The 23311-nt window shown below is 39.7% G+C and overlaps 2 protein-coding genes across 5 annotated transcripts in view; one reads left to right on the top strand and one right to left on the bottom strand.

Annotated features, from left to right (window-relative positions):
- The window catches only part of babam2 (BRISC and BRCA1 A complex member 2), a 131766-nt gene extending 130547 nt beyond the window's left edge, over positions 1-1219 (bottom strand). The window contains exon 1 of the mRNA XM_074660946.1: positions 1196-1219. The gene's annotated coding sequence lies outside the window, so the exon portion shown is untranslated. The remainder of the gene's footprint in view (positions 1-1195) is intronic.
- Positions 1-23311, top strand: part of rbks (ribokinase) — a 95878-nt gene that overhangs the window by 70372 nt on the left and 2195 nt on the right. For all 4 annotated transcript variants that reach the window (XM_074660952.1, XM_074660949.1, XM_074660950.1 and 1 more), the window contains 2 exons: positions 3945-4036; positions 12535-12723. In XM_074660952.1, the coding sequence (XP_074517053.1) occupies positions 3945-4036; positions 12535-12723 (281 nt within the window). The remainder of the gene's footprint in view (positions 1-3944; positions 4037-12534; positions 12724-23311) is intronic.

The raw sequence follows: 23311 nt of genomic DNA, 5'->3' as shown, positions 1-23311 counted from the left end.
TCATCACTTTTTGTGTATACAACCAAGCAGCAGAACTCTTTTGCGGTTGGATGACACAAAAAAATAGAGTAGAGAGGACGAGAAAATCAATCTAAATCAGTCATGTGACTTTTCTGTTTGTATTCCACATTTACACTTTCCTCTAGAGAGAGAGAGAGGCCTCCCACTGACTTGTATCACTTTATCAAGTAAAGTGCAATAAGCGGTTAAACGTTGGTCCCTGCTGCTCACATTCTCATCAACCCACCGTGTCTGTAGACACATCACTAAAAGCCAACAGGATACTTGTTGTCCTGCGTAAACAAAACCTATTTTAGACCGCCACCCTCCCTCTGTCCCTTCCTACCGCCACCTTTTCGGTGATAACCAGGTTACTGAGCTCATCGTCTTTAACGGCGTCCTATTATTAGCAGTCCTCCGCGTCATCCGAGACGTCTGGGGAGCCTCTCGCCCTTGTCATCAGGGCCTGTCGCTGGTAATCGCTCGCTGCGGGCTGCCAGAACGCAAGAGTCGCAGCCATAACCGTGTTGCAGATGGGACACCCAGATGGCCTTCGCCGAGCGCCACCCTCTTCCTCTCCCCCCCCTTCCTTCCTCACCGTGTCGACCGTACCGTGGGATTAGGCTCTGCAGGAGAGAGGCGAGGCGAGCGAAGACGCTTGGCAAAGACGGCACCCCCGATGCTGCCGCCACCAGAAGCATTGCGTAAATGGAGTCCTCCAGAGAGAATAGGGTGTTAATGGGTTTGGCGGCGGCGAGGATTTAATGGCGCGGGGGTGAAGCGCCGCTCAAATTACGCAAATGTCACCATCGAGCCACACGTACTGTGGATCTCTCTCTCAGAAAACACTTCTAACAAGGAGAGTTTATTCTCCTCGCATGTAATTCTTTGAGGAAAACACACGTGTCTACGTGATTTATTGCCATCTACCATTTAATATTGACAACTTAATGGAATTAAATTAATTCTGAGAGCTGAGGAAATGGTAGGAGTTGTGTAGTTTCACTCTTTCTTTCTTCTTCCGTCTTCCTCCCCCTCTTCCTTGTCTGAGCAAGAAGCCGCTTTTATATTTCTCACCAGATGCAATTAGAGCCTCTTAAAGCCCTTTCACATACTCACTGATGACTCATTGATTTTGTGTGTGTACGTGTGTGTGTGCATGTGTGTAAGAGTGTGTGAGTGATCTCCGTCTTACCCTGTTTTCCCCTCTGTCCTTGTTTTCCGTCCACCTTTCGGCCAAACTGCTGTATTTTTCTACTTTTTCTACTTTTTTCTGGCTGCTCTTCCAGCACATGTGCGACCAGACTTTGAACCTCCGTGCAATAAAAAAAAGCCCAGAGTCATGACACACACACACACACACACACACACACATTCTCCTGCCAGACGTGACTCAGTATGCACACTTCCCAGTATTACCACATCTGTCCCAGCAGCTGTGTGTGTGTGTGTGTGTGTGTGTGTGTGTGTGTGTATATATACGTGTGGTTTCACTAACACCTGGAGAGCAAAACAAAGCAACCTGAGACCGACTCGCCGGTTAATGTGACGTCCGCGGTAGCAGATTCCTCCATGCATCAGTGTATTAGGGATTTAACGCAAGCTGCTCCTGTACGCATATTGATGGGCAGCTTCCATCCTCAGCAGGTCTTATTGTATGTATACTTCATGAGCATCGGGGCCCATGCATTCGACATCAGCACCGAAGGGACACGCTTGACGCAAACACTGTGATCGCGCCACAGATGGCCAAAAAAAAGGGAACAGATAGAGGAAGACAGCATTGTACTTCCTACCACTTTTGTCCACGGCTACAAATAATACTATGATTAATGACAATAGGCTAAGCATGAGTAAGCCCTTTGCAGGATTCAGTGATACTTTATTTATCATGTTTACATAATATGCAGCAGCCGGCCTATTCAATTATTTTTTTTTTAGAAGGGCCAGATTTGAAAAACAGTTAAATGCGAAGGGGGCCGGACAACTTACATTTCCTATCTGATCTGCAAAGCAAGGAAGTTAAAACCTGCAGTAGGCAGAATGTTTTTGGCATCATTGGGCAAAAATTCAATAATAACCTTTCAACATATTTTAATTTAAGTAATTTATCTCTAAGAGATAACTAGACTTCTGCACCTCCTCATGGCTCTGTTTTCAGGCTTTAAAAAATCGTAACGTTGGCCACTTCTCATTTGCATACAGTTGAGGTCTAGGCTACTTTATGCAAATTAAGGGCGTCCGACGTGATTCGCCACCTTTGGAAACTCCCGAGATACTTTTAAACTAACCGTTGTTGATCCAAAATAAAGACAGATTCAGCAAGTGTGTGGCTTATTTCTCACATAAAATGCTGAACTCTTATTGTGATATAAGAGAAGAAAGTTTCCAAACGAGCCGCCATGTTGGTTCCGGTTTGAAAGCTGAGAGCAGCAACCCGTGAGGGACAGCATTCGTCCAATCATGTGCCTTGTGTCTAGTGACAGCCCATCAAGCGTCCAATGCTGGGAAGCGAGGCGATCCCGTGGACACGTACCATGACAGACTTTTGCGTTTGTCGGGCTTGCCCTCTGTGGTCCAGCCAAAAACTAGAATAACGCCAGCTGTATTCTTTAAGGGTCCCTGGACAGCATTTGTAGTGAAAGAGGAGATGAGGAACAGATACAGAGGGCTGAAAAAAACAGGCGAAGAGGGACGACAGAGATCCCTCCTTTTATGCAAAACGGAGGCACATTTCAGAGATCTCGCACTCATCTTGGAAACCAAAGCGATGGAAACGGAGGTGCAATTCAGTTGACACAGAGAGAGAGAGAGAGAGAGAGAGAGAGAGAGAGAAGTCAAGTCAGAAAGAGCCTGGTGTCACTTTTTTGTGGCGTGGCCTTGGCTCATGTGGGTACACATACAGTGTACGAGTGTGTGCGTTGAAAAAAGAGAGAGACGTTATTTCCACTTTTACTAGCGAGCAGCCCAGCATCCACCTCAAAGCGCCAGGTGGCCAAAGCCCTGCACAAACCCACGCAGCTGCTCTCTTATGTGCCCACGCAAACACACACACACACGCAGCAACACACTTTTGCACAACAGACTTTGATGTCACCAACGCTGAACATATATTTCCCTCTCACACACACACACACACACACACACACACACACACACACACCCTTGCATGAGGCTTTATTTTGTACACAGAGATATCAGAATTAATCGCTTCGTCAAGCTGGGCTTATCCTCACACATACACAGAAATCATGGTATTAGATGCATTAATGCTCTCTGCTCATGAATATGCATAAGACAGTGATGTGCAACACGTACAGAGGATTACTTCTGACAAACACTCCCGCTCTCTCTCTCTCGCTCTCTCGCTCTCACCCTCTCTCGCGCTCCTCAACACACAGAGAAAGGGTCACAACTCATCTCACCCACACACTGACACACACATATGTGGGGTTATATACCTCGTATTGACACACACTATCCTATAAATGCAGGGGTTACGGCGCATCGCGAAAAGCTGCAGGATGTGAGGCCGTTTCCAACAGCGTTTAGTTTTTTTTTCCTCCAGCGTTCTTTTCCAGAGAATGCTAATTTAATCGTTTAAGAGGTGCCTTTTTTTTTTATAGAAGCTTATCCACTTGAGCTTTGCCATGCGAGAGCAATTCCCAGTGGTAGCCCACTAGCCTTTGTTCCCATTGAAAGTTTAATTAAGGTGATGTCAAGACCTTGACAGTGACGCTTAGCAAATGGAAAAGAACCATCAGTAAAATGTGTCACAGAGCGACATTGTCACAGTTGTATCCCTTGAAAGGCGAGCTGATAATTAGAACTGAGAACCATTTATTTATTTATTTTAACCCCTTGCTAATGATTGCATGCCTGCAGATTATAATGTTTAACACTGTGGTCAATAAACTGCACTACTTCCTGGCTTGTTGTTACAGTAAAGACAATATTCAACCCAGCGCCGGCCATTCCTGACTTGGATACAGATTTCTACAGCGCCTCTGATGTGTTTTGCTGTAATGAGTCTGAGGTGATGAATCACACACACACACACACACACACACACACACACACACACACACACACACACACACACACACATACACACGCAAACACACACACACACACACACACACATAACTCACAGTATTTACCACAGCAGCATTTATGCTTCCTCACACAATAACTGCCTTCTCACACATGTATACGCTCACAACAATAACAAGGGAGCAAAGAGGAAATTGAAACCAGTCACAGCGCAGCAAAAATTGTGGTTACTGAATTGACAGCACAGTCGCAACGGCAGTTTGTGAAGTAGTGACGAAATTTAATGTATTGATTCGTGTACATATAGGCATAGGAATTTCACATTTTTTTCGTGACGGTCAGCACGAAATGATGTCATCCACGTAATTGTGAACCAGGAAGAATAGAGAGCGGCGAACGCCTCGTATAGGGAGTAGGTCGGGGTAGATGGGTTGGTCAAAATAACACAGGACTTTGTCATATCACGTGTTGCTGGACATTCGTAGGAAAAAGTATTAAAAATACTTTGAAATTTGTGTTTATGTACACGAATCAAATAGAATAAAAGGTCCCATATTGTTAAAAGTGAGATTTTCACGTCATTTATATTATAAAGCAGGTTTAAGTGATATATAAATACTGTTAAAGTATCAAAACGCTGAATCCTCAGAGAAATACACATTATATTCAGAAACTGTGCGTTTGAAACAAGCCGTTAGGATTTCTGTACATTTGTGATGTCACAAATCTACACTATTTAGACAATTTCACAGTTTTAAACATAAACATTCTAAATTGTGTCCCAGTTTATTTCCTGTTGCAGTGTATGTGAATGACATCAGCTGACAGGAAGTAAAAATGGACCCAAGCTGTTTCCTAGCAACGCAATTCCATTGCCATTCCGCTGAAAAGTGCTAAAACGGAGCATTTCTGACAGAGCGTGAATACAGGTATATTCAAACTGACAGTATGTGAAAAATAATGTGTTGTTTGAACATTAAAGCATGTAAACATGTTCTAGTAGAAACCCAAAATACAAACATGAACCTGAAAAATGAGCACGATATATCCCCTTTAAGTTTCGAGACTATTTCATAAAACTGCCGTTAAACTGTGTTGGAATTAACCCGCTGTTCTTGCACCGCATACATGCAGTTTACAGTGATATCTGCGGTAGATTTACCATCAAAATTCGTAATCAGCCGCGCAAGCCATTGGAAATAATGGGTTCCAGAGGGCAAGTGGTGCCGTTACCGCGTTCTATGTGAAAGCCCCATAAGTCATGGTTGTTAAAATCAACACAAGCTGCTGTTTGTATGTGTCAACACTTGTTGAACAGTAACATCGGAGGGCTTGTTGTGCAGCCCTGAGTCGGGTAGGTAGTATTTCTTCTCTGTGAAAGGAAGAGATCAGAGGTTTGAGATGTTATGAGCGCCCACACATCCACACACCTTTTCACAGTGAATCAACTGTGTCTCCTGGGTCATGACCCCTGCCAGCACATCAATAACCCCACTGTAGCCTTTAGCCATACATGTAAACCCTCTGGTATGAAGAGGGAAATAAGTGATCTCTCCACCCTTTTACGGTAAAAAACTAGTGTCATGACACCTCGTGTCTCGACTGTCAGGTGATGACAGGTGAGAGACGGGGGGGAGGCAGGGTTAGATGGGAATCGTAGTAAAAACAACAAGGCAGATGTGCTCTTTGGCTGAGTCAGCCCCCTCGGGGATAAAGTGGAGGTGAGTTTGCCCGGGAGTCTCTATTTGATGTGGTGATGCAGGGCGGAGAGAGGCTGTAGCCAGGTGTGGGAACATGAAAGGGAGAGTTGACAAAAGCGCAACATGTCTTCTCTGTTGTTTTAAAGAGTGTCAGGTCATGGAGGTACAGTCATGTTATATATGAGGCAGTATGCAGGGGTGGAAAGGGCACTAAAATAACCTGCTCAGGGACAGGTAAAGGTAAATTAAGATGTCTATATATTGTTTTGTTGAGAATATTATTGACAATACTTAAAATGGCATTTTTTAAAGGTTAAACAACAGTTTAAAGTAGCATTCATCATGCTATGATTAAAAGTTTGAAGCTATAGAAATAAGTAAGTAAAATAATTAACAGTAATTTTTTTTTATATGGAGGACGGAAGCTGCCAAGATCAAAAATAAGTAAACGAATATTAATAATAATAATAATGAATTTGTATGGCATTAAATGTACCCAAATATTTGTTTTAATAAATTTAAGCATTCATTTTCCCTTTTATTTTTGTTTTATTTTTTTACTTTGGCAGCCTGCATCCTCCATATTATAACTTTGCTTGAGTAGCTTCATGTAATTTTATAGTAGACTTTTAATAGTGCAATAAAAAGAGGAAGCACTACTTTTAAAAGCTGCTTTACACACAGTATCTTGAATAACAGTCAACAGGCATTTTTTTTTAGATGTAATGGAATGCAAGAAGGAAAAGAGGCCTTAAAATGGATTTTTTTTTATGTTAAACGACAGTTTAAATTAGCATTCATCATGCTATGATTAAAAGTTTGATGCTATAAAAAATGTGTAAGTAAAATAATTAACAGTAATTATTGTTGTATGGAGGACGGAAGCTGCCAAAATAAATAAAAAAAATAAAAATAATGATAGTAATAATAATAGATATGGCATTAAACGTAACCAAATAGTATTTAAATATTTTTTTTTATCTTTTACTTTTGGCAGCTTTCCTCCATATTGCTACTGTACCTGAGTAGCTTTATTTAATTAGACTTAATAGTACAGTAAAAAAGAAAAGGGGAAGCACTACTTGGATCTGATAGTAATGAAACATAAAGCAGCTGCTCCTGATGCACGGGGAGGCGCAATACTCAATACACAAGAAGAAGAATGGATCTCTCCCAAACGTCAAGGGACACTGCTTTGTTAAAGTACAAAACAACTTTATTATAAGGGCTAAAAACAAGATTATTTTCATCATTAACAGTTTTATTTCCCTACTTTATTTCCTCCCTTTACACGTTATATATTGTACATATAAAATCTATGTAAAACTTATATGTAAGTTTACTATGATATTTGACAGAGTCCATTAATAGAATTGTTACAGGTGTAATAAGTTAGCTGCACAAATTATCACATGCATGATTGGTTCGGTGAATCGGATAACTGTTGGTCTTGTTTTTAATCATGTAGCCAATATTAAAGTTTTTAATATTTGTATTTTAACAAAGCAGTGTGCCATGATATTTTGGAAAGAATTCCTCTTCTCGTGAGCAGGCTTTTAAAAATGTTTTTCAACTTCTGAGACTTAGACTTATTATTTACTAAATAAAGCTACAGTCAGTGTAAGTATTAATGTTACAGGAATGGAGTAGTGAAGTCCACTGTAAATTTCAAAGTTTACGTATATGGTTTTATATTTTTTTATGAGGTTGTTTTTGTTTCATACATGGTTTCAAATTTGAAATATATGTTATTCTTTGGTTTGGCATAAAAAAACTGCTTTCAGTTGGTCTAAATCTTGTTCCTGTAAATGAGGAGTTTGCTTATATAATTACTGTATATATAATTATATTCGAAGTATAATTATATGCCATAATATTGGTTGTTTTGTTGTTGAGCTCTCTGCTACTGTAAATCTTTGTATAATAAAATAGAAAAATTTATTTATTTACTTACTTATTTATTTATTTATTTATTTATTTATTTATTTATTTATTTATTTATTTATTTATTTATTTTGGGGAAAAAAGTATTACCCTGCCCACTTTCCTACTCAAACAATTTATGGTATAATGTTAATAAAGACCTACTATATTTATAATCAGTAACGGTATGTAGAGAAAATACAGCGTAAAAGGCTTTGGTTGAGACAAACTGATGCAGGAGCAAACGTATTAGACAAAATATACCAATATAATAAATATACTGTGCCAATATAAAATAAAGTTACTCATTTACAGGAACAAGAATTACACATCATGTCAGTAAGAAGAGATACCTTGTGTGATAACATTGGAAACAAAATTCAAAACTAAACACTGAGAGGAAAAACTCCCTCTCAAAACTATAAATATACAATATTACTGTAATGTAATGCACATTATTTCCAGCCTAAACATATATACTGTTGCAAAAACACCCACCATGTCAACAGCTTTATACTGCATATGCTTTGTGCAGTATGTGTGTGCACACAACACACACACACACACACACACATGGACAGCAAGAGAGACATAATTCAACTTTCTCATATTCTTGTACACAGAGGGAGGTAGATTGATTCCCTGCCCTGGTGTGAAGCTGATGACTAACAAAACGGCTCTTTTTCTCTCTTGGCATCCGACAGCAACGGGGTGGCTGCGGGCTCTAAAAGCACCGATACACTCTGCGGTTTATTTTTGAACTGTCCAAGGTCATTGTTCACTTCGACAGATCACAAAAGCAGGAGGGGGTGGGGGTGGGGGGAGGGATCGGATCCTCAGACCCCTATTCAACGCTGTAGTGTAAACCGTGCCTCGACCCTCCCGTGTGGGGTTATAGCCGGCACACATTCTGTACAGGTTTGTGTGTGTGTGTGTGTGTGTGTGTTTGTGTTTGTGTTTGTGTGTGGTCTCACTGTACCATGCTCAAACTGAGGGGTGGGGGGTGGGGGGTGGGGGGGTGTGGGGGGGCTTAAGGATGACAAAGTGCAGGCACCCTTTGATCCTCAGCCCTCATTCTACGCTGAAGTGCTTTATAGCGAGGGGAATTATCTTTGATGTCCACCTGAGGACCTCACGTGCCAAAATGGATCCACATCTCTTATCATCCACAGATCTGAAAGGGATCTCTCACACACACACACACTTACATAGAAGCATGATAGCAGCATAAAGACTTTTTTTTTGTATGTGTGTATGTGTTCCATACTGCTAGTAGTTTATAGAGCAGGGGGATTTTAGACCTGTAATTGCTGCAGCAAATTAAAGGGGAAGTCCACCCTTAAATGGATTCCAGGTTGTGTTTAATTTTCTTTTTTTCTTTTTTTTTTATGAGGAACACTAATCAAATTACTTTTGTGGTTTTGAGAACAAACATATAAAAACATAATTTCTCTTGGTTCAAAAAGGATAAAAGCTGCACAAAATAAGTATATACTATTTGATTTATAGCAGATAATGTCTTTCTTATGTTTAAGTATAATCTCTTTTTTTATTAATGCATTACAGTGATATAATATTTATGCAATATTCTGAACAGAAAAGACAAATGAGTAAAAAAAATGAGTGTACATTTAATGTCAAGTTTGCAATAAAATGTTTTGGAGACAAAAGGAGAAAAAAAACAGAAAATGTAGTACATTACGAAGAGTACAAATAGATGTTCTATCATATATATATATGACAGTGTGTGAGTTAAACGCAAATCGAAAAATATTTCAATTTCTTTGGCTCAATTTTTACAACTGAGTTTTAATTTGCAGACCTCTTAACACAAAATAATATATTCCTGATGTTGCTTTCAATATCGCACAAAGCACAAAAACAATAAAACATCTAAATCAATTTGAGCAAAACCTCAAACAGTGAGTTTATCACCACATTGTATTTTTATCGCTGAATTTTAATCGTTTTAAATAAATTCTCATTATCAAATAATTATGTCAAACAGTAACTTATTCTGCAGTGGTCACATAAAAAAATTTAAAAAAAATTGAGAATTTCGAAAATGGTTAAGACCAACCTTAATTATTTCAAATTAATCAGGCATTACATACCCACTCAGGCAGCCCAATAATTTATTTTTCTCTCATTTTTCATATTGTATAACAGTGTGGGCTCAAGCATCACCGTCCACAATCAAACATCCTACATCCTGATACAATCAGGCACTGAAAATAATGGAAAAAAAGCCTGTCCGATCATTGTCACATACTAAAACAACACAATTAACTGCTTTGAGAGCTTTACTCATTGTTGTTTTCTCAGATTAGTTTTTAAATGTGTTAACAGTCTAGCCCCAGAGCCTTTTTTTCCAGAAGACAAGACAGTAATAGAGTAACTAGGAGCATGGTGAAAGGCAGCTGTAAAACACCACATCATAAAACTACAATTGGACAGCGTTCTTCATAAAGGGCCGACAACTCTGGATCACATCACCAACTGAAATCAAATTAATTCCAGATATAAAGTCCTTCACAACAAAGGCTAAGTGTTGGCTAAAAGAAAACCAGAGCTGTATCCATTTTTAGCTAATTGTACTGTAAATTACCAAGGTGTATTAGTGTATTTTTTTTTTTATTGTATTTCCATATTTGTAGCGTATTGTGGTTTTATCATATAGAAAGCTGTATATTTTAATTACACTGTACATGTGAAAGATCAACAAGAGTTGAAAATTAGCTATAAACTCTTTGTACAGCACATCATTTCAATGCCCTGTATTGGAACTATGTTAGATTACATTGTCCCTATCAAATTACAATCAAAATCAAATAAATGATGGAGTCCAGATACTGACTTTACACTACAGTAAATCCTACAATCACATAAGACAAAATGATGATTGTCTGATGTACTTCACTGCATCAAATGACTTGTTCTGCTCTGTATCAACCACAAAGTGTGTTTCTATTCAGGAAAACCAAACCTTAAATATTTCAATCACTTGTAAGTTTACTGTAATCATCTAAAATACAGTAATCTACAGTAATAGTGTAGAGCTGAAAAGCATACAACATTTAACCACAATGTACACTACTCTAACAGACACCCGGTAGCATTTTGACAGTAATCAGAAAATAATTTGCATCTAATTTTTCCCACTATTTAAAATGCATGGCAATGGCAGTAAAGTAATTAGCAATTATGTTGCAATGCTTCTCACCAGGGAAAATGAAGAGAAATTCCTGCAGACACATGTTACAGAGCAATAAGCACTGAAACTAATATGAGGTGTCTGTATTCAGAGGGATGAGCCTGTGATTTTGTGTTTTACGCGAGAGGTTCTCAATCTTTTAGATATTAGACATGTATTAAACATATATGCAGATTCTAATATAGATTTGTTGGATTAGATTATATATATATATAATGCTCCAAATTTAGATTATGATCTAATCTAACAAATATATAGAATCTTAACAAATCTAACTAATATATATATATAGTTGTATATATATAGTTATTTATAGTTATATATAACTATACTAATATATATAGATATATCTATATCTATATATAGATATAGATATAGATATATATAGTTTTTTATATATTTATATATATTTTATATATATATATAGATATATAAAAATATATATATCTATATATATATCTATATATATAAAATATTTTTTCTCTTTTCTTTGAAAAAACATTATTTCTAATAAAAATAATAACTATATATATATATAATTATTATATATATATATATAGTTATTATTTTTATATATATATTTCTATATATTTACATATATAGATATATATATATATATCATAATTTGAATGAATGATTCTGAAAACTTTCCACGGACACATGTTGTGTTGAAGGTGGATTGCAGGTCAAGCAGGTCTCAAGTCATTTCAGTCAGACAATAAAAAAAAAAATGGCATGAATAGTAAAAATATTTCAAATGAAAAAAAAAGTATGTATCAGTTTTGATACAATATATAAAGTATTTAATTTTACGAGGATTGTTGTCACGGTGTAAATTGCATGTCACATAACTTTCTCCCAGTTAAATAAACTTGCCATGCGATCGCCTTTCATCACTAGAGAAAAGAAAATGACGTGGCTCATCTTCATCGAGGCTGCCGCTTGCTCTGAGTAAGAGAACTGCTGTGGTTCTGAGTTTATTTGAAGTTGCTCAAACATCAGCTGTGGAGTCCTGCTTTGTCACTGTTTAGTCATTTTGGAGCCAGATGAGCCAGCGCAGTCAGAGAATCTACTCTTTGAAAACGTTTGGCCCGCAGACTGCTGACGGAATCCAGCAAATCCTTAACAGACTGAATGTGTTTAATGAGTCTGTCTGACCACAGCCAGTGTGTAATTAAGAGCTGACTCATCACTGAACTGTTAATACAAAACAGTAAACTCAAGCAAGTAAGCAAAAGGCTCATAATAGACTACTAATTAGGGCTCCTCGGACATAGTAAATGATTGTGTTGTACTTTGTGTGTTCTTTAGAGAGGTAAAGCTTTTAGTTTTTCTAAAGTCAAAAAATCAACTGACTTCTTGCATGTTCCACACAGTCCTTGGTACTGGGTGTTTGCCTTGGGGAATTTCCATTATGCATCCTCCCAGTCTCCCACACACTAGTGCTGGTTTTGCCCTATCTTTAATTTTAATTCCTAACCTCTGATTAACTTAGCTCCCTGACCGAGGAAAAAAAAAAAGAAAAATGCCTTAGAAATAGTGTCCCATTATCATCGTACGCTAAATGTTTTAAATGAAGAGTGTGATTATACAGTAGTGTATGTGTGCGGTGTCTTACCTCTTCTCCTCTGGTCTCTTTTACAGGCTGAGCTGCTGACTGGCTCCTCAGTAGCTAATGTGGAGGAAGCACATCTGGCCGGTCAGGAGCTGCTGAGGCGAGGCTGTGGGTCAGTCATCATCACTTTGGGACCCCAAGGCTGTGTGGTGGTGAAGGCACAGGAGTCGACCTCAAAACATGTTCAAAATACTGCAGTCACTACAGTGGACACTACGGTAAGCGTGACGCATATAATGTATATATTGTACACATATATAGGGCTGTCAATCGATTAAAATATCTAATCTATCTATCTAATAATATCTAAATTAATCGCACATTTTTTTTTATTTGTTAAAAATGTACCTTAAAGGGAGATTTGTCAAGTATTTAATACTCTTATCAACATGGGAGTGGGCAAATATGCTTACTTTATGCAAACGTATATATTTATTATTGTAAATCAATTAACAACACAAAACATTAACAAATATTGTCCAGAAACCCTCACAGGTACTACATTAACATAAAAATATGCTCAAATCATAACATGGCAAACTGCAGCCCAACAGGCAACAACAGCTGTCAGTGTGTCAGTGTGCTGACTTGACTATGACTTGCCCCCAAATGGCATGGGATGATCATAAAGTGGGCATGTCTGTAAAGGGGAGACTCGTGGGTACCCATAGAAGCCATTTACATTCACATATCTTGTGGTCAGAGGTCAAGGGACCCCTTTGAAAATGGCCATGACAGTTTTTCCTCGCCAAACCTTAGCGTTATTTAGCTAGTTATTTATTAATTTATGTTTTTTTTTAATTATTCATTTTATCATTTTAGTCCAAAAAAAATGCCAGAAGATAGTGAAACAAGTCCATCACATCTTGTTTGTTCCCATCAACATCCCAAAGCCCAAACATATTAAATTGAATATAAAATTAACAAATCATCACATTTCAGACCACACAGTATTTAGTATGTTTAGCCACACTAGCAGCATTAAATAATGTATAGAGGTTCTTGGTTCCGAGAGGATTAATCCAAACGACTTTTACGATCCCGACTTTTCTCCGACTTTGTTTGTTCCCCTTTTACACATGTTCATGTTCACTTCCGGATGAATTGTGTAAAAGGCTATCATCAGGTTATTTCATTTTAAATTGTCTTATACTGTGGTAGAGATGCTGAAACGGTAAGTCGATCAACAGGAAATTAATCAGCAACTATTTAGATTATCTATAAATAATTTGTCATTTTCAATCAAACCCTTGGGAAATCATGTTTTTTCTACCTTTTTTTAGACCAAACAATGTTCAAATCAGCATGCTGCAATGCTGTTTTCGCATTTAGATTTAGATACATTTCTTAACTACATTTAAATCATTTGATTCATTGTTTAGTCTATAAAATGTCCGAAAATAGTGAAAATGTCCATCGCAATCTCACAGAGCCCAAGGTGATGCCTATAGTATTTCATTTACAGTGATATGAACCAGAGAAATCAGCAAACTGCCATAACATATCAGAAGCTTGAACTATTTCAGCATGGCTCTAGAGATGGAAATGTATATATAAAATATTACAAAATATTTCGAACATATATATAATATATATAATTATTAATATATATTATTATAATTATATATATATATAAATATATATATATATAATTTTATATATATATATAATTATATATATATACAGACGTAGGCAAAGTTGTTGGTAACGTTCCGTTAAAGAGAGAAAAACCCACAATGGTCACTGAAATAACTTGAAACTGACAAAAGTAATAATAAATAAAAATTCACTGAAAATTAACTAATGAAAATCAGATATTGTTTTTGAATTATGGTTCAGCAGAATCATTTAAAAAAACAAACTAATGAAACTGGCCTAGACAAAAATGATGGTAACATTAACTTAATATTTTGTTGCACAACCTTTTGAGGCAATCACTGCAATCAAGTGATTTCTGTAACTCTCAATGAGACTTCATTGCGGCCACGTCCAGGGAGGTTGGCTACAGTCCCATGGACCTTAAACTTCTGAATAATATGAGCAGCTGTAGTCACAGGAACATCAAGCTGCTTGGAGATGGTCTTATAGCCTTTACCTTTAACATGAAGGTCTATAATGTTCTTTCTGATCTCCTGAGACAACTCTCTCCTTGGCTTTCTGTGGTCCATGTTCAGTGTGGTACACACCATGACACCAAACAGCACAGTGACTACTTTTCACCCTTTAAATAGGCAGACTGACTGATTACAAGTTTGAAGACACCTGTGATGCTAATTACAGGACACACCTTAGTTTAATATGTCCCTATGGTCACATTATTTTACATCTTTTCTAGGGCTACCATCATTTTTGTCTAGGCCAGTTTCATCAGTTTGTTTTTTAAAATGATTCTGTTGAACCACAATTCAAAAGCAACAGCTGATTTTCATTAGTTAATTTTCAGTACATTTTTATTTATTATTACTTTTGTCAGTTTCAAGTTATTTCAGTGACCATTGTGGGTTTTTCTCTCTTTAACGGAACGTTACCAACAACTTTGCCTACGTCTGTATATGTATATATATATATATATATGGTTGTTTTTTGGGGGGTTTTACACACACATAATCATAATCATATTTAAGAATAAGTTTGACTATTTTCCACATATCTTTTTCATTCCTATAGTAGGTTATGACTGGGAAGAAGGTGATGTCACTCATTATATTAGTAATAAGGAAACATGTATTAATGGAAAATGATGTAAACCAGCCCACCTCACTGGAAGGATCATCTTCAAAATTGGTCTTTCAGCAATAACGAAGGAACATGTAATTTTTCACAGAAAACCGGCAGATTTCACGTTAGTTCCATAACGAAACTTGCATCTGCCCATTCATAAATGAACTCCTGGTACCCGGAGCTCTAGTGGAGCTACAGATCTGAGTGTTGCTCGAGTGGAACGGTTTAAGATCACCGGGGATGTGGTGACCACCGGCTGTTTCCCCTCCTAAAAGGAGGATTCTAATCTTTTAAAGAGGCCAGCGTCGCTTGACTCATTTCAAGCCGGCCTCTGTGGCTTGTTTTCGTCACAGGAGAGCCCCGGCTACATGTTTGCATTTCCTGTCTCTGAGGGTTTTGTGGCACCAAATACGTCATCGCCCAGAGGTGTTAATCACCTCTTTGTGCTTACCAGTGTTTGATTGAAGCCCTTTTAATTGTTTGTGTAATGGATTATTTTACTGAATAGTTCCCCTTGGGACTTTTATTGTGCTATAATTTCCAAATGCTACTCATCATGCATCATTGTAAAAAAAAAACTGGAGTAAAACAGGTTTTACATGAAACCCACATCAGGTACTGTGAAAGTCAAGGAAAAAGGCAGTAAAAAAGTGTGTGTGTGTGTGTGTGTGTGTGTGTGGCGGAGAGACAGAGACATGAGTGTCATGGTGTGTTAACTGCAGCTGAACCAAACAGCAGCATCTCAGGTCACTTTGGCATTTCAAGAACAAAGGGCTCGCTCTCTCTCTCGAGCGGTGTGCGACCTCCTCCGTGCCCCCCCCCCACCCCTCCACGTTTCGACGCAGACACGCATAACTACCCCCATTCACCGTCTTCAATCTCCCCTCTTCCCAGTAGCCCCCGGGAGAACTCACCCAGCACCCCTGTCCTCCCCGCCTTCCTCTCCCATGACTCACCTCTTGGGCTTGCATCAGTCAGCAGAAAGCTGTGGTCGGGCCTGCTGCATGGTCCCCCCCCCACCCCCCTCGCTCACAGACACACACTCTCACCCCACCCCTTCTGTTCTTTGATGGGCCCATAAATTCTGGAGTGTTTAACTCTTTTGGACATCATAATCCCTCTTCCAGTAAGGCCCTTTCTGTTTTTACCGGAGAGAGGGAAAAAACAACAGGTTGTTATCAAGATCATTATTCACTCCTTTGAGCGTGTTCTGGTAACACAGGCCTCTCTAGTTATGATTACCTCTTCTGTTATTACTGCTACGATTGTGTTTTCTGCAGCAGTCTTGGCAGAAATTTTTGTGAAAGACTTGTCATCACCGGGATTTGTCTTTGCTCTCCAGTTTTTACCAGTATCGGACTGTGAATTGAGGCAGCGTTCGAAGCTGCACTACGTTTCGATATCAACACAGTGAGTCACTTGCGGTTTCTCGCTATTTTAGCTAGGCTACTGTTCAGCTGGGCGCCGCGGGTGATCCGCTACTGAAACTACCAAATCCACCTTTTCTGCATTTGGCCACTTTGTTCCAACTTGTCCCAGATTTCTCTTTGATTGATCTTAGCTTGGTTAATGACATGCCAATGTGGCTGCTAAATCTTTATCTCGCTCCCGACTGTAGCTATTTCATCATCATCATCATCATCTGCTTGCTCCTACTGCAGCTGTCTGAATAACACATCTTACGTGGCGCGAGCAATTATGGTGCTGAGTCAGGATCGTGAATCTGGATGAATAACAAAGTGCATCTACTGTGGGTCCCCCCATCCCTCCTCCTTTATCCATTTGTCTCCCTTTTGTCTTAAATTGAGTACAGGCTTCCCTCGCTGAGATCAGAGCCTCGGCTTGTTTGGTGTGGACAGTTAGATGAGGCTGTAGCACACACACACACACACACACAAAAACACACAGCCGGCGCATTTAAGCCCCAGCAGGACTTGGGTGGCCTTGGATTCCACTGCTCCGGGAGGTCCACCGTGTAGGGCGAAAGGTAGACGGTGCTGTCTAAAACCAGACATTACAGCTGTACTGTGTGTCTGGACACTCAAATTATTCCCAGTCTTCTTCCATGACTGGAGACACATAAGGACCAATTCCTTCCTGGAAGGTAAGGGAATACCTCCTGAGCATCGCATTCCTCGACCCTGCTCACCGTAGGTCAGCGTGACCCTATGAGAAATACTGCCACATCATCACCGTGTTTTAATGGACTGCACATGCTGCTGCAGCGGCTGCTGTTTACCAACCCAGATGTTATGCCAGTCCTCTGCCGATCACACAAAAGGGTGAAAGAGGATTAAGACAAAACACCGTGGATGGATCAAAGATGCAAGAGCCCTAATTGGTCCAATTAAATGTCTTTTTGATCTCTGAATCTCCCCCCCACCCCTCCCCCGTTACTTCAGACGAGTCGTCTCCTGCTGTTTCGCAAGTCTTACCGTAAGGTTCCAGACATGGAAGCCACTGTGAGTCATCGCTGCCCCTCAGTTGGGTGCCTTTCACTGACAAAGGCTGTAGGGTTCAGGGTTTAAGGCGCAAACACACCAACCCAACAAAGGCCACCAGCTGCGTCGCCTCACGTCGCCTTTGTCTTGGCCAAAAAGTTGCACTCGAACACACCGCAGAGAATACAGCCGACGGCCAACTACCACGTATGTTCTGCACCTGCGTGAGATGAAATGACTCTCCACACCAGCAGGTAGCAGTGGTCTGTATTCGTCATTCAAAAAAGGAAAGCAGAAGGCCGAGGACTGCGGATATACAAGCCGTTGTTATGATACGTACATGAAACAAAGCAGCGTCTGCTGACCATTTTTACACCACTCTCACTCACCACTTGGCTTCATTCCAGATGGCCATGTCGTTGTGAAGATGAGGATGAAAAATGAGAAGGGCCTTCTGTGTTTTTCGTTGGCTTGCTTTCCTCACTTCCGTTTCTCTTCTTGTGCACTGATTTGTTGAAGCTGAACAGCCAATCAGAGTGATTTCTCTCACCGACGGGCTACGTCACCAATTCAACATGCTGAATCGGCTGAAAAGCCTCTGAAATGGGCAGACCAGAGCCGACGGCGTGGGACACGCCGCAAAAAATAGGCCAACAGCCGACCGTCGGTGGTATGTCAGCCTAAAGCTTGGTTTATGGTCGCCATAGTGAAGCCGGTGCGAGCTGCAAAATTACGGCTTTGCATGCTGCGCGAAGGTGTCTCAAGTTGTCGCGGCGCTTGGTCGCGCACCTCTGAATTTTTGTAACTACCCGCCCACTACTGGGCCTTCCATTTCAACATGGCCAAGCAGGTTCGCCTGTAGAGACGTCTCTGCAACTGTTGGTTGAGAGAACACAAGGACAGTCACATGACATAAAATTCTTGGAAAGAAAAAGGCAACATACTGGGTGAAAAAAAGAGGTTTATTGTCGCAGACTGGAAAAGAATGAGAAACCGTTTTGTAAAAGCTAAAAAAAGGTCTCAAGGAAAAGAGCGGCAACCCGAGGGGAAGCACCGAGAGACATAAAAACCTTTTGACTTGGAGGTAAGCTCCAGGCAGCTACTTTCCTTTCCGGTACCACACGTTGACTTCTTGCTTATCCACAGAATATTTTGTTTGTACGCCTCCTAGCGTTTCGGAGCATTTTGCAGCGAACAATGCCTTGAGCATAAACCTCTGTCAATGCTCATAGCGCTTTCTACAGAGGCCCTCGTCATGGTGTCTCGCGCGAGTATAAACACAGCTTTAAGCTTCCGTACATGGAAGCCACTGTGAGTCATCGCTGCCCCTCAGTTGGTCTTTGCTCTCCCCTGGGTGCCTTTCATTGACAAAGGCTGTCGGCTTCAGGGGTTAATGGCAAATGTGAGTCAAGATCGCAGGAGGCCTCTGGGTGAGAAATACAGTCATAGGTTCTGGAGGCTTGAAAGGCTCAATGGATGCAGCGGACTCGTAACATGAAAGACATGCAGTGGGGAGCTCTTTCTGAGATCTGCATTTTCTATGCAGTATGGTTTTTTTTGTCTGTCTTTGGTGCTTAGCGCTCATTGCTGTGGTGTTCCTGCATGCACTTTACAAAGATCACTTGTCAATCAAAGCGCGTGGGCGCTACCGGTGTCTTTGTCCTTGGATTGTCTGTCGACGGACTTCTGAGTTTTCCGTATGCGCTCCTTTGTTCGTCTGTGCAGCCCGTGGAGGTTATTGCTGCTTGTGTTAACTGTTCAGTTCTTCTTCTATTTATTCTAAACACACACCACTGAAGCATTAGAAAAGGTCACTGCCCTTGTGTTTTGTCAGGGGAAGCCTACCAGATAACAGCAAATGGAAAGCTTTCAATGGCTATAGGTTTGCCACTGTTGTTTTAAATCGACTAAGTGGGCTCGTTCTAACTAGGGCTGTCAAAGTTAACGCAATTTAATTTAATTTAAGCGCAGTTAATTTGTTTTAACGCCACTAATTTCTTTAACGCATTCGATCTTTCGGAGGTTGTAGCGGGCTCAGTTTTAAAGCTAGAGTGAAGATACTGACATCGCGATTAACTATGGACAATCATCCGATTAATCGCGATCAAATATTATATAGATTGACAACCCTTGTTTTTTTTGGGGGGGGTTTTTATAGCTTATTTTGTAAATTGTACATTTTTATTCTTATTTTATTCTAACGTTTTATCTATTTCTTTGTTATTATACTATTTGTCTCGCACCAACAAAGCCAAAGAAAATTCCTCGTGTATACCCCTTACACCTGGCAATAAACACCTTTCTGATTCTGATTCTGATTCTAGTTCTAACATAATTATATTAAAATCTGTCCTAAATGAGAAAAAAATACCCTTTTGAATCTCCTGTTGAATCACCAGACTGAATTAAACTGAACCGAAACTATTAAAGTCCAGGGACATATTTGGAAGTAGTTTAGTTCGCTCAAAGCAACAAAGTTCACGGTCTCTCTGATGCTTTTTATCACAGTGTCACACTACAAACACATCAAACTGTACAGAACTTCCCAAATCCTATCCTTTGTTAATTTGGTAAGCTTCTCGCAGACACATCTGCCACCCTAATTTCTAACTTCAGTGTGAGTGCCAGAGGAGAGCAGGCAGGGGAACGGCACGGAGGTCAAGACGCGGCGGACGGAGTCGACCAGTAAGGGCATCACAGCTCATCCGCGGCGAGCGCTTGTGTCACTTGATTGACAGGCCTCCAGATCTAACCTTCACCAAACTGTGTCGAGGGCAGCGGCGGCGGGGCTGAAGGGGGTAGCGCTTGTCAGCCTCGTTGAGCTTCATTCACTGGATCCAGTATAGCGTCACATGCCAGTCTCAGCCGAGGAGACATTAGTAAGACAAGCCCGTACAATCAAGTGGCCTAAAGTTTAGAGTGGAACAGTGAAGTCAGTACTTATTTAGATGTGGATTGTTTCACAACGAAATGATAGGATGTCATGTGAATTTTTATTTGCAAAATCTTGATATGTATATAGGCAACCTTGCTAACAAGTTAACCATATCAACATAGAAGATAATAATAGGTTGGTGTTGCGTTGCCCCCCAAGTAACAAAAAACTGAGGCATTGCAGGTTTAACACATGCTGTACACTAAAACAAAGCGTATGCAGCATTTTGGAGTATGAATCGTGCCCAATAATTATTCATTCAAGATTACACATTTCAAGTTTGTAATAGAAAACACAAGGGACAAGGGATTTTGAGGACACTTGCAGAAACCTTTACTAGATCACATGTTGTATGACACAAAGTTGCACATTTTTGTCTTTTCTCGCGGCTTGTTTGAGCAGGAAATGGACATGCTATAATTACATCATATGTACTTACATTAAATTGAAAGTGGGTGGTACTTAGTAATAAGTAATATTCAGCTGGACAGAAATCTAATGTTTCAAGTACGGTATGAAAGCAAAGATAGGCCATAATAATTTTAATTTTGTGTATTATATAAAAAAATATATTTGAAATTTAATCTGAATTTATGTTATTTGAATTTCCCTCTCAAAATTTTCCAGAAGGGAATTTTTTACTTTGCACAACTTCAAAATCTTTTTTCAGATTCATAAATTCAGATCGAAAATTCAAGTGCCCATTGCGTTGGATCATATGACTGACAACATTGAACTTAATGAGACATAGGTCTGTTCAATTCCATTCAGGATTAATCAATAACCCTCAGTAGCTCGCATGGGCAAGTTTGAATTTTTCATTTGAATTGTGTAAAAAATTAAAATTAAAAAAGAAATGTAAATGTAAATCAACTTTTATTGCCACACTATAATACAAGTATTTCATCCACGTTCTCCAATCCAATTTAAGCTACTTCTTTTTTGTTTTAAGAAAATGACCGATTGAATTCAATGTGAAAATGTTTTTTATTTTTTTAAATACATATTGGATTCTTGAATATTCTGAAAAATATGAGTTTATATAACTCTATGAAAACAAACTTAAAACTTTACAAGCTTTTGAAATTTTACAACTTTTCTGAAATTCAGAAAATTAAGACAACATACATTTAGATAGATAAAGTAAAATATTGAAATGCTTTAAATTCAGTGGTATTTCAATTTCATCATGAAGTATTCAGTAGCGGTTAAATTTGACAACCTTTTTTTTGCCTCAGTGGTACAGGCCCAATACAGGCACTGACGTATGTGAAAATTAATTTGTATAAAATTATAATATTGTCTAAATGTAAATACTGGATATATTTTTTTCCATCCTGAATAGAATACAATTCTGAACTTAAAACTGTTAATATTTTATTCGATTTTTAAGATGATTTGTTAAATTTGAAACTGTCTGCACAAAAATATTGACTTACCAAGTTTAGCCCTTAATACTAGTATTATCTTTCAGAAACCTGTTTCGACCCCACCCTATTGTAGTCTGACTAGACAAAGGCAGGGATTTGGTTGTAGATTAGTTGAGTGTCAACAGGTGATTCAAAAGGATAAGAAAAAATTAGAAAAGACGTGTAAACATAGTGATGCATCACCATGACTGTAAAGACTGAAATGTTGAATTTTCTATTACCTAATGTTGTTGTTTAAACTGGCCCCTGTGCTCCGCTGGTTACCAGTTCCCAAGCATCAACCCCCACTCATCATCCTGTGAACTGGGAGACGGGCCAGAGCCAAACCAGTGGGACTGCTTCACCAAAGCCTTCTTTCCCAAACGCTGGCCTGCATTATGGCCCAGCCCAGCTACCAGACAGGAGACATAAACATGCCATGGCTTTAAACATGGAAATCCACGGGGCCTGTGAAATGTTTCAGCTCTGATCTCACTCTTTCCAGCATCTCTCCAGGAGTCACACCAGTGGCGTGCGGCGGGGGTGGGGTGCAATAATGGCCTTTGAAATGTCAAATCACAACACTTTTTATTTTCTTCCTACATTGCTTGTATCTGGTTGAACAAAGAATGCTTTAAATGATACCAGTTTAGGTCTTGTTGCCCTCCGGCTGCCCCCGGGTACTACTGTGGACCCCGTTTGGTCCCTCTCTTTCAATAGCGGCCTGATCACAGGGCATGACCTTCTCTGCCGGGTCGGGGTCACTGTTAGGCTTTTGGTTTTTTGCCCCATGTCACTGAATCATCCCAGCACAACAGACAACCTTACCCCTGACAAAAGGGTTACTTTGAGGTTGGAGGGTGAGGGTGGGGTTGAGAGAGGGCAATGAACTCTTTTGAGAGCCACGACGATGAGTAATGGAGCGGGCTTGTGAGAACCAGCGTTCGGGGGGGGGAATTTGTGGTTAAACATGAGCGTGCCGCCACATACCATTGTGCCTTTTCCCATCAGTGACACCCTCCTTCCTCCCACCCCCCCGCCTCCCTTTCAGCGTCACGTTCCAGCCGAGCCCCTCCAGGGCGTAGACGGCACATTCCATCTCTATCAATGGATGAGGAGAGAAAATGGATGGTTTATCTGTTTAAACAGAGAGCCAAAACCAGAGTGGTTAGCAGTTATGATGAACTCACCGACTAGTGATTCAAGCAGCCAGCCATGTGCTATTCAGCCATGTGCTATTCAGCTGACTATCAATCAACCCAGTTGGAATTTGTTTTGATTGTTCCAGTTTCTGATTAGA

Source organism: Sebastes fasciatus, chromosome 15 (assembly GCF_043250625.1).
Source record: "Sebastes fasciatus isolate fSebFas1 chromosome 15, fSebFas1.pri, whole genome shotgun sequence".
Taxonomy (NCBI): Eukaryota; Metazoa; Chordata; class Actinopteri; order Perciformes; family Sebastidae; genus Sebastes; species Sebastes fasciatus.
This window is presented reverse-complemented; position numbering and strand designations above follow the sequence as displayed.